General features: G+C 36.9%; 1 protein-coding gene across 1 annotated transcript in view; it reads right to left on the bottom strand.

Annotated features, from left to right (window-relative positions):
• The window catches only part of LOC137424113 (extracellular calcium-sensing receptor-like), a 29,349-nt gene extending 23,012 nt beyond the window's left edge, over nucleotides 1-6,337 (bottom strand). The window contains exons 1-9 of the mRNA XM_078773635.1: nucleotides 6,295-6,337; nucleotides 6,085-6,087; nucleotides 5,626-5,773; nucleotides 5,055-5,334; nucleotides 4,454-4,727; nucleotides 3,409-4,295; nucleotides 2,897-2,901; nucleotides 2,721-2,749; nucleotides 1,606-1,670 (exon numbers count right to left, since the gene is read on the bottom strand). Of these exons, the coding sequence (XP_078629761.1) occupies nucleotides 1,606-1,670; nucleotides 2,721-2,749; nucleotides 2,897-2,901; nucleotides 3,409-4,295; nucleotides 4,454-4,727; nucleotides 5,055-5,334; nucleotides 5,626-5,773; nucleotides 6,085-6,087; nucleotides 6,295-6,337 (1,734 nt within the window). The remainder of the gene's footprint in view (nucleotides 1-1,605; nucleotides 1,671-2,720; nucleotides 2,750-2,896; nucleotides 2,902-3,408; nucleotides 4,296-4,453; nucleotides 4,728-5,054; nucleotides 5,335-5,625; nucleotides 5,774-6,084; nucleotides 6,088-6,294) is intronic.
• Nucleotides 6,338-12,399: the final 6,062 nt, after the last annotated feature.

Here is a 12,399-nt window from a genome sequence, read left to right as displayed (position 1 = left end):
GCAAATAATTTAAAAAATATTTCTCGAAAACTGCTGAGTGGAAAAATTTGAAACTTCGCACATTGTCAAGTACTCCCAATGGAAACAAAAGCATGATCATGATGACATCATGGGTGAAGTGATATACTAGCAAAAAATGTTTTAATTAAATTCCTTATCCTAAAAATCTGAAATTGCATGCACATGATCTATGACCCATTTGTATTGAAATATTAAATTTATGCCATCATCACATGGTTTGGCAGCCATATTGGATTCAACCTAAAACTCTAAAAAAGCATCTTCTCCGAAACCACCAAATCAGTTGACTCAAAGCTTTACGTGTATCATTGATTGGGCGTGCCGGTTAAAAGATGATCACGAAAATATCATTGGTCACATGTTGTGGCAGCCATATTGGATTGAAGGAAAATATTAAATAATTATATCTCTGAAACCACTTAACCTATCGATGCAAAATTTTACAAACATCATCTTACACCACCGTTGCACATAGTTTGAAAATGATGATGTCATAGGTCACGTGGTTTTGTAGCCATCTTGGATAGAAAAACGAACCTTATCTGATCAACACGAAACTTCACAAATCAGATCCCCTACCCATACATATGCAGGGTGTGCATTTTAAAGGTCATATGCCATGTGGTATGGCAGCCATATTCGCTTGTAAGCCTATATTTAAAAAAAATCCCTTCTCTGCAAACCGCTTCATTGATCGATGTGAAACCTGCCATGGCTGATAAAAATGTGATACTTGAAAACAGCTGCAGTGATTTAAATCAAACTTGTTTATTTTTAGGACAGTCAACAAGGGCATCTACCCGTTCTGCGACGATGCGGAGGCATATTGGCGACACAGTCGCATTGCTCTAGTTTCATTGGTTTTGCTTCCTTTTTTCAACATCCAGTGACATGTTTATCTTTGTTCACCTCTGATTTGATATTTATTGCTGCCAGTGGATGGAGGACATTCCCCCCAAAAAAGTATGCAGGTAAGAAGTCTCTTATTTGAGCCTACTTAACTGCATAAAAATAATTTTGAGTCAATATTTTAGGGTAGTCAGTTACATTTATTACATCCACCAACAAAAGTGGACAGAGGTTAGTTTTCACCCCTGTCTGTTTGTATGTGAGCAGGGCATCTCAAAAGGTTGTGGACGGATTCGGATGAAATTTGGTGGACAGGTTGTGTGTGTAATAATGAAGAATTGGTTAGACATTGGTGAATATCTGGATCTGGATCCACAATTTTTAAAAGTGATTCTTCACCATTGGTTTGAGTGATCGGGCTAAAGTGATATATGACATGATAACTCAAAGCTATGGGCATGATGAGACAAAACTTGCTGGACAGGTTGGGTGTGTGACAAGGACAAATTAATTCGATTTGTTAAAGATGGGCATATGATAATTTTTTGATTACTAAGTGATTCACAACCATTGAGAGATGGGTCCAAAATTATATATAACCGTAGCATGATATTTCAAAGAGTTGTTGACAAGTTATGACAAAACTAGGTGGATGAATTTGTTAGGTAACAATAACAAGCCGATTCGATTTTCGTTCAGCTGTCTAGATCCAGATCCGTCCCATCAGTGGGATACTCGACGTATACTGTTCAGCCCAGGGGAGGTGTTTGCTCTATTGAGTGCCGTTCTAATTCGCTTTGCTGTAATCAAGACAATTGAAGAAAACAAAAGCAACCTTCAATGCAAAATAATTTAAACTAGAACGGCACTTAGAAGAGAGCATACCTCCCACAGGTGAACAGTTTACGTTTTGTATCCCAGCGTAGACCAGAAAATCACAATGCAGAATCACATTTAATCGAAATCAACCATCCACAACGTTTTGAGGTATCCTGTTTTGTATTGGTTTTGGCCCTATCTCCCAAAGGTGAAGAATCACTTAAAAACATCTAGCAGCTGGATCCGAAACCGGATCTTCACCAAAATCTAATAATTTCGTCCTTGTCATATACGCTACATCTCTGCCAAATTTCATCCGAATCCGTCGACAACGTTTTGAGATAAATTGTTCACAAACAAACAAACAAACTACAATGGCACTCAGTGGAGAGCATACCTCCGCAAGGTGAACAGTTTACGTTTTGTATCCTAGAGGAGGCCAGAAAATCACAATACAGAATCACATTGAATCAAAATCATCCGTCCACAACTGTTTGTTTTGATATATCCTGTTTTGTATCGTTTTTGGCCCTATCTCCCAAAGGTGAAGAATCACTTACAAAATAATACTAGCCGGATCCGAAACTGGATGTTCACCAAAATCTAACAATTTCGTCCTCATCGCACAGACTACCTCTCTGCCAAATTTCGTCCGAATCCGTCTACAATTTTTTGAGATATCTTCTTTGCAAACAGACAGACAGACAGGTGTGAAAACATAACATTCATCCACCAAGAACTGCAAATTATTATAATACTGGCATTATATTCACATAATTATACTCAAACCTTAAGCCTAGTGTTGGATTAGCGGTTAGGGTGCTGGCTTGGGATCCTAGGATCCTGGGTTCAAATCCTGGTCTGTTGCTGAATTAATGCCAGGGGGGGTTGACTCAGCCTGTCATCCTTCTGAGGTTGTGAAATTGAGTATCAGTTCACTGGTAATTCCCTGTGTGTCGCAAGAGGTGACCTAACAGGGTTGGTGGCAGGAAGGGCATCTGGCCATAAAACATTGCCTCAAAAAGGGGAACATGGTTCCTCAAAAAGGGGACCACAGTGCCTCAAAAAGGGGACCCAGTGCCTAAAAAAGGGGACCACGGTGCCTCAAAAAGGGGACCACGGTGCCTCAAAAAGGGGACCCAGTGCCTAAAAAAGGGGACCACGGTGCCTCAAAAAGGGGACCAAGGTGGCCGAAAAAGGGGACCACGGTGCCTAAAAAAGGGGACGACGGTGCCTCAAAAAGGGGACCACAGTGCCTCAAAAAGGGGACCCAGTGCCTAAAAAAGGGGACCACGGTGCCTCAAAAAGGGGACCAAGGTGGCCGAAAAAGGGGACCACGGTGCCTAAAAAAGGGGACGACGGTGCCTCAAAAAGGGGACCACGGTGCCTAAAAAAGGGGACCACTGTGCCTCATAAAGGGGACCAGGGTGCCTGAAAAAGGGGACCACGGTGCCTCAAAAAGGGGACCATGGTGCCTCAAAAATGGGACCAGGGTGCATGAAAAAGGGGAGCATGGTGCCGGAAAAAGGCCAACCCTTCTCTGTGGGGAAAAATGGCCTCCAAAGGTGGTACTACTACTAATCTACTCAAACCTAACCTTAATTTCATTGTGAGAACTAAAACATGTAAATAATATTACATTTTAATCATGTAAAATATTATTTCATAAAGAAAATTCGATGTCGGAGAACAAAAACCTTAATTTCATCAAACACTCACCTGCCAAGGTTTAAAGTCATGAATGCTTGGACAAGTGTTATTTATAAAGAGGCTATTACTTGGTAAGCACTCGGACAAATTCTGTAAGGCATGTGCAAAACTGTACACAGCCAGGTATACGTTATAAGCAACCCTAATCTGAGAAACATCTGTAAAACTGCCATTCTCACGACCCAGTGTTTCATCACCAATGCAGGCTGTTCTTGTGGAATCATCCGTGTTCCATGTGCAATTAAATTGGGTTTCCCAAAAGTTGTAAATAAAAGCATTGATTTTGCTGATACTCGTTTCAGGTAAAAAGTTCATATTGGAATCACTGTCTTCGTTTGTATTTCCCTTCCTCGTCCTCAGTAGAGTTGAATCAGTTATATCATCGTTTCTTACATTGATAAAAATGGTTCCTGATGTTGAAATGTATGGTTTAACTGAACTTTCACACATATACTTTGAAGTATTTGTGTTCAATAAAGCACATGTGCTTAAGCTTGTGATTGTGGAATTCAAAATAATATTTCTGCAATAAAATGAAAGAAGTTCTTTTGATGCAAAGCCTTTTTGGACTCTTGCAAAGTCCATCCTATGTGTTTTGAAATGGGCAGCACCTTGGTGACGAAAGCCTGACTTTATTTGGTGTTGAGGCCTGAGGTGCATCAATAATTCTTGGAATCCAGGTATTATCCCTCTGCGCAGAGCAAACCCAATTGTTCCACAAAAAATGTGACTTAAATTAGGAATGGCAATTAATGATGATGATATCCAAGCTTCACTGGCCATCCAGGTTTTATCTGTGACATTACGTTTCAACAGCTCCACCGCAAACCCATAGAAACTTCTACCTGATGCAAAAACTAAGATGATTGTGGCTTTTGTTTCTTCTATCAGTGTACCTGCCAAAATGTGACACTGTTTAAGATCACATCAAGGTTTCAATGATAGTTCTGATTATTTTAGATTGATCATGGCTTTCTACTCTCTCACTCTTCCATTACTTTTAAAAAAACGAATCAGAAATTTCTAAAGATGTCTATGAACATGTTTTTCCTACCAAGACCATTATTGTTGGAAATATTATTTTCTTCAGGGAGTATCTTGCGAAAAGCAATGCAAATTCCCGATTCTTCAGATTCATACATGAACTGAGCAATGCCTTGCTTTCCATAATCCCTGTTATCCTCTAGTGTACCGATGTACAGCCATCCAAAGTAAGTCACCAACTGGGCAAAAGCAATGGCTTGGAAAGCATCACTGGGAATTGTACGCAGAAAAGATGGAAACTCCTTTTTATCACTCAGGCATTTGCATGAGGCAAAGTGACTTATCTGAAGAAAGATGTCAAAACTACATTGCGTGAAAAAACGGAGTTACATCCATGATTGTATTCCAAAGATTATATGCTGGTTTAATGCCGAAAAATAACAGCAAAACATATCTGTATTATATGTATCTGTCATACAGATCATTTTTTAGCTCAAAAAAAAAAGATGAAATGACAAGGATTCTTTTGCGTGAGCTTTTCAAGGCTTCAAACGCATTAAATATGAAATATAAAGTGACTGATTTATTTTGAATAGCATTCGACACCTTCAAAACAATGTGAGTGAATATTTGTTGTGCAGTTTAAAATTGTTGAATGACAAAACAATTACCTGTGGAGTAAAAGCCAGTGCAGTCATCCATGCCATTGCAACTGAGCGTGCAGATGAACTTTCACCAATCACTCCTTGTGGTTTGCATGTTACATCAAAATCATCTCCAATGATCTCTCCGACAAAGTTTAAAGATGCTTTGATGACTCTGTGCATATTCTGACACGAATCATAGATCACATAACCAAGTGTTATGTTTGGAAGCAGCAAATCATTTTTATTAATTTCCTCGATTGCAAAAATCATGGACAGCAGATGACGGAAAAGCCTGATGCTGAAACTGAAATTCCAGTGTTATTATCTAGTATAAAAGTTCCCTTAAATGGAACCTAAATGCAGAAGAAGGCCATTAGACCCATCAAAGGATGTGCTAGGATTTGCCACATATGGCTGTTTGTCCATAGTTTATCATTTATAAATTCTGAGCGTTTTTTAAGTCTTTGGTACGACTTGACATGGGTTTTTTGGCAGCCGATCTCCCAGAGTCGACGTGGATGCTATATTTTTTTACACCACCGAATATGGTTAAATTACTATCGGAACTATTAAATGAAGGAAATTAGTGACTTACCCTTCACATTCTGCAATCTCTGGATTTTCCTTCAGCGACAAATCACTTGTAGCTCCCGTGTCGTAAATTGAGAAGAAACCAGCGAGCATTACATCTCCTTCCAAGACGGCGCTTCTTTTCTCATTCTTCATAAATGGTTTGCATGGCTCTGCACAAACAGATGGAATATATTTGCATGTTATTATAATAAACACACAGTAAACCAACACTGTCTGTGTGTTGTTTTCTCTGCACATAATAAACTGCTGTTTTCTCATCTGATCGCTCTCACAGTTTCAACTACACAATGCAGGCAAAAGAGTGCACAGACACTTTAATGTGAGAAATAAATTGAAATTATTAAATGTCAAGACATGAGGGGAAAACATAAACTAGCAGTATAATTTCAAAATACAATATTAACATCCTGAAATTTAATCATGTCATCTTCAATAAGTATAATGAACGTGTTTTAATTACCTTCTGGTTCAATGCAGCAAAACATTTTAATTATATCTTAATATATCTCACTGCAGACAGCATTTGTTAATCTTACTATAATTCACCAAATGTCCTTCCGTCTGTTCGAAGGTACTGCAAAAACGGCTCACCCGATCGAAACGATATTTTGTGTGGGTAATCCTGGGATCTCCCGGAGTAAAATAGGCTATTTCGTTTTCCCAATTTCACCTTTAGTCTCCAGTATTTTCAGGTTTGGAATTCCGCATAACATTCACGTTTGCATAATGTCCATTGTGACGATGTTCTCATTGTGACGATGTATGTGTTCACGGTAGTGTTTGACGTGACGGTGTGAACGTAATTTCGTAATGTTTTTCGTTTCGTAATCCTTTAATGAACGTTTAATGTTTAATGAACGTTTAATGTTTAATGAACGTTGAATGCCCTTCGATGTCCGGGGCCGCACGCACGATACACTGGACGGGCCAGCGTGTACCTTGCCCTTCGCCGTCAGGCTCGGGTCAACCGCTGAGCCCCATCCATGATGGGGAATGGGGCTTGAGACAGTGTCCTTCATTAAAAGTATAATAAACGCAGTCTCCATCGATCTTGCCAAGGCCGTAACAGCCGTAACGTTTAATCTCTACATGAGAGAATTCCACATAGCCATTTGGGCGGTGGGTACGCCAACAGATCGCTGTCTCCATCGATCTTGCCAAAGCCGTAACAACTTTCGGCTCAAAATCCTTTTAAGTGTTGATTTGGTACAGTTACACGTTTCGGGAATTTGGTACACGTATCGGGAGTACATACGACATAGCAATTGTGAACACTATTATCGATCACGATTCACGATCACGATCATCACGATCATAGTGTATCGATCACGATTTGAAACACGATGGAATAATATTTACCGATATGAACAGTGATGTGGCTTTTATTGAAATTCTAAAGATACTGTTTAGATTTTGATGATTTGCGTGTGATATGATTCAACGGATGTTTATATGAATCGTTTAAAATATAAAAAACTTTCAATTTCTGATATTTTGCCTTTTCATTTGGGCTTCCCAATTGGAGCCCCGCCCATAGGGCGGGTACCGTTGCTAGTTGTTTAAATACATCTTCACTTGAGTTTCAAGAAGGTGTGGAAATTTTTAATTATATGAAGAACAGTAAAAAGTCTGTTACAATAAGTTTAAACATAACTTTTTGTGAGAAATATGGATGAAATTTTGGATGAAATATTACCTGAAAATATACGTGTGAATCATAATAAAATACGAAATTTGGTGTCTGTCTGTCTGTCTCACGAATTTTTTCACCACGATACATTCGGTCGTTACTTATCCAGTCGCAACCAAACTTGACAGGAGCACTAAAGGACACACAACGGAAGCTGTAGCATCTTCATTTGCCCACCTCCGAAAGGTTTTTTTTTCCATCTTGGGCAAAATTTGTGATGAGGTGGATATCCATGTTAAGATAGCTTATTGTGGCGTTTTTGCAAGACCGCTTCTAACACGAAAATCAACTAGAAAGAGCAATCAGAGATTGCAGACCCTTGCCAGGATGTGTTTTCAGTGGTTTTTAAGGCATTTGTGTGAAAACAAATATAGAGGCCGAACCACGTGACCGATGAGTAGGATAATAATGTTGCTCCTGGACCACCCTCATTTTCCCATTGACTTACATGTTAATTTTTCTCTCACCCTCATTTCCCTAAACACCTCTATTTCTCCCACCCTGTTCTTTACGAACCTTTTGGCCTTTTGACATACGAGCTATAGCACCTATCCTTAATGTTGTTCATTAGACCACTCAAACAATGATCCTACGAATATTTGCTCCCTCTCACTCTCTTAATATCAATGATCCCGAGTAGACCACTCAAACAATGATCCTACAAATATTTGTTTATGTGTGGGAAATAATTTAATTATCTTACCACTACCATCACCATCTAATACATTAACAAAAAAGATGTTTGAGTTTGGTTCTTTATTAAGATATTTTAACTGAGCTAAGATAAAATGATAAACCTCCCTCAATGTTCTTGTTTGAGCACATCCAGTGCCACACACCATTTTTAAATTAAAGTATATATTTTCCTGACAACCATCAAAGTTTTCCGTCCACTCAAAAATATTTCCATCTTTTTTACCCAACTCACCGGTATTTAAATTAATTCTCTTATTTGCATATGAATTTTTTTACTAGTAATTAAATTAACTAATCTGGGTGGGGTGGATAAAAGTATGGATGGTTGTTGTTTAATGGTTTATCTGTTTTGTTTTTTGTAATTCTTGTGAGTAAAATGAACCCAAGATTTCTTCCCCATTCATATCATATAATTTGTAAGTCCAAAGGACTGTATCCATTACATCAACAATTTTAAATAATTCATTAGTCCATCTCTTTGTATAACCTTTCTCAAAATGGCTTTTCCATCTGTATATTCTTACAATATCACCAACTTTGAAATTGGGTTTTCTCAAATTAATCTCCTTTTCATATTCTAATTTTGTAAATGTTTCCGATGGTTTTGATTTTGTTGATGAATGAACTGTATTATTGTAATTATCTACAATATTCTGGATTAAATATACCCATTGTTGAGAACCGAGTTGTGTGAATTTTTTTGTAGTTTCTCTTTCAAGGTGCGATTAAAACGCTCAATAACAACTGCCTTTCCTTCATTAAAGGTGCTGTATAATTTAATACCCTCCCCCTTAAGAAATTTCATAAATATTTTGTTATAGAACTCTGTTCCCTCGTCAGTCCATAACTTCTTTGGTTTTCTTTTACTTTTACTAAAGATTCCACTGAAAGCTAACATAAGAGTATTACCCTTTTTGTTTTTCAAAGGAACAACCCAGGCAAATCTACTCCTCAAATCAATAACGGTTAAAGCATACCCTTATCATTATTTAGTTCGATTAAATCAGCGGACCATATGTGGTCGGTGTATTTGGAATAAACTTTCCTTCTTTTAAACTTTGTGATTATAGGTTTATGTAATTCATTAGCCAAAAGCTCCTCAGCCTTGATGACATCATTGGAGTTTAATAGTTTTTTTGGGGAATAACCAAGACCAAGTTTCAATTTCGCACTTATCATTTTTTTCACAATAAACCTATCAACTTTCTCTCTCAACGTAGGATTTCGTATCAAAGACAAATTATACAACATTTCTCTGTCTGCTTCATGTTTTTCATCCAATGTAGTGGTATTCCCATAAGCAATATCATGCTTCATACACACTTCATCAACCCTATTTATAGGTTTAGACCAAGGTTTTGGATTGTCAGCTTCATCTAATCTTTTATCCAAGTTTGTTCCTGGACCACAGAAAGAATACCCTGGAAGGTGTAATTCCCCTGGAATTCCAGTTGTTGTAAATTTACTTCCTGACAGAAACTTTTGTATGTCTCCTCCACTTTTAGGAGAGATGAATTGACACTTTTTAGAGCCACACACTAAACATATTCCTTTTTGATAAACTCTATTATTTTTAGCTTTAACATAAGAGATATTTTTAGATTTGGTTTTCTTTTTACATTTGAGACAATAACTCATATTTATTTATCAGAAAAATTCCGACAGAGTATCAAAACCTTTTTGGTTTTCAACATATACATTTCTATCTTAATTTTTAAAACATAAAGAATCCTTAGGAATGCCTTCACTCTCTCCTCCATTTATTTACAAAATAAAAACTAACTAAAGTTAATAACACCAACATCATCAACTTTATGACCTTTGTCTTCTTCATGTAAATCCCCTCCCTGAAATTGAACTCATCTCAACCATTTTTAAAATCATTATCTTCACAAGAGTCATTCTTTCTTTATCTTCCTCTTCGGTGAGTTGAGATTGATTTATTTGCCGTAATACATTCAATCTTTTACGAATCTCACTGATTTCCATCTTTTTATACTTTTCCTCCCTCTCTCTTTCCTCCCTCTCCTCCTTCTCCTTTTTCTCCCTTTCCTCCTTTTCCTTTTTCTCTCTTTCCTCCTTCTCCTTTTTCTCCCTCTCCTCCTTCTCATTTTTCTCCCTCTCCTCCTTCTCCTTTTTCTCCCTCTCCTCCTTCTCTCTTTTCTCCCTTTCCTTCCTCTGCTCCCTCTCTCTTTCCTCCCTTTCCTCCTTCTCCTTTTTCTTTCTTTCCTCCTTTTCCTTTTTCTCTCTTTCCTCCTTCTCCTTTTTCTCCCTCTCCTCCTTCTCCTTTTCCTCCTTCTCCTTTTTCTCAATTTCCTCTTTCTCCTCAACTCCTTCCTCATCCCCTGCTACCCTTGGGTTTGGACCCCAAAGAATATTATACATATATTCATCTGGATTTTGAGATATTCTTGTATCTATAATTATTTTTCTCATAATAGGATACCAATAAGATTTGTTGATGATTTCTAAAAGAGTTTTATATTTCATAACTTTGAGAAGTTCATTTTTATTTAATATTTTTAACAAGTCTCTATTTGTGGGTTTCGCAATATCAGTATAAAGCCAGTTTTTTTATGACAAAATTCCCATGTATATGCTCCAAATCATAAGGTATGTAATACCGAGCACCCTTTTCTTGTAGGTATCCCTGAATACAAAAATTATAATTCTCTTGTAGTTTTTTTCCTGCCATTTATGTATCAGAAGTATATGTGAGATTAATATTATGACAGGTAATACCACCCCATCTTCCCACTACCAAATTGGTTTGTATTCCTCGGCTTTCTATCCTTATCTCATTACCATCCTTCTTTGTCATGCTAACCATCGCTATACTATCATATATTTTTCTTTTCTTAAAATCATGTATTTGTTGTTTACTAATTGTACTTCCACATAAATCCTTATCCTCACCAAGCGGATAATATTCTTCTTGATGAGACTGATTCAAATCATGTAGGTCTTCTATGTTTATTGAAAAAGACCAATTATACCCTAAATCAGGCATATCATACCCCCATTTATTAATTCGCATGTTAACTATATGTCCTTCTTTATAAAATTCATTTGTAAGCAGGTAGTTAAATTGAATGAGGAAAGGTGTATGGTCAGTATAACCAGGTGTTGTGGTTGTAAATTTTACTTGTTTAACAAAACGTGCTGTTTTATTTAAAGATATATATTGTGATAAATCACTGAATCTAATTAAGTCATTCGCATCTGTAGGGTTTGTATAATTGATTAATTTATAAGTATTCTTCATATTAATATTTTTACTTAAACTATATTTTTGTCGTTCAGCCTGTGCCTTTGTATAATAATTTAATAAATCAATATCCTGAGAGGATTCTCCAAAGATAGAACCATCTTTTCCATCATGTCATTTATATTAGATTAAAAATGACATCATAAAAATTTTCATTATTGTTGAGTTGAAATAATACATATAAACATAATTGACCACAACATTTAGAATTAATTTCTTGAACTTGAAACGTTTGATAAACACCATTCTGTAAGAATTGTTATACTTCAACAGGTGGTGGCATACCATAACTCTCAAAATAATATTTATCCTGACTATTATGAATACAAACCCAATGAGAACCATTCTGGCTGTCTAAATTCATAATATGATTCTTTGTATTCTTGGACAACTTTGTTAATTCATCTCTCATACAGATTACCACATTTAGTCCTTGAGCCAACCGGCCATTTTTTTAAGTGAATGCTCCGGGGGGGGAGTAATTCTCATTATGATTTTCCATTAGACCAATGTCTCAAGTGTCAGAAAAGGTGTGATGGACATCTGAGAACGGTAGCTTAGTGCCCGGATGGACGCCATCTTTGAAACCACCCAGCTCGAAAATGCCCATTTGGTGGGGTACATTGTTGCACGTGTATCTGGACTTCTATACTAGCTATCGATGTGCGGTTGACGACTAAATATACGTCCGATGTGTACCGTCTAAATAAAAAATAATATGAAGCATTTTGTTTTAGATTAATTATTATAAAAATCAATTATCGAAAAAAAATCATATATTTTTCAATATTTTATTATTAGACTTGTACTTTTTTTAGTGAAACAACACTGGTATGATTTTCCAAATTATGCATTGTGCTACACCGTTTATCTGTCTATAAAAATAACTCAAAAACTAAAACATATCATCCACCACGAGTGTACACAAAAAATATATGAAAAGGCATGCACTTTCCACAAACCGAAACTATGTCAGTTGGAATTTCCCGCCGATAATCAACCCACAGAACCCAGTGCCGAAAGTGACGTCAGTCTATTCTATATCTATATTCTATATTCTATATCTCAGTCTGAGATTTGTTGCGGTGACCTGATTAATTTCTGAGGGGGGGGGGGGGATG

The sequence above is a fragment of the Myxine glutinosa genome, chromosome 3 (assembly GCF_964187855.1).
Source record: "Myxine glutinosa chromosome 3, kmMyxGlut1.1, whole genome shotgun sequence".
Taxonomy (NCBI): Eukaryota; Metazoa; Chordata; class Myxini; order Myxiniformes; family Myxinidae; genus Myxine; species Myxine glutinosa.
This window is presented reverse-complemented; position numbering and strand designations above follow the sequence as displayed.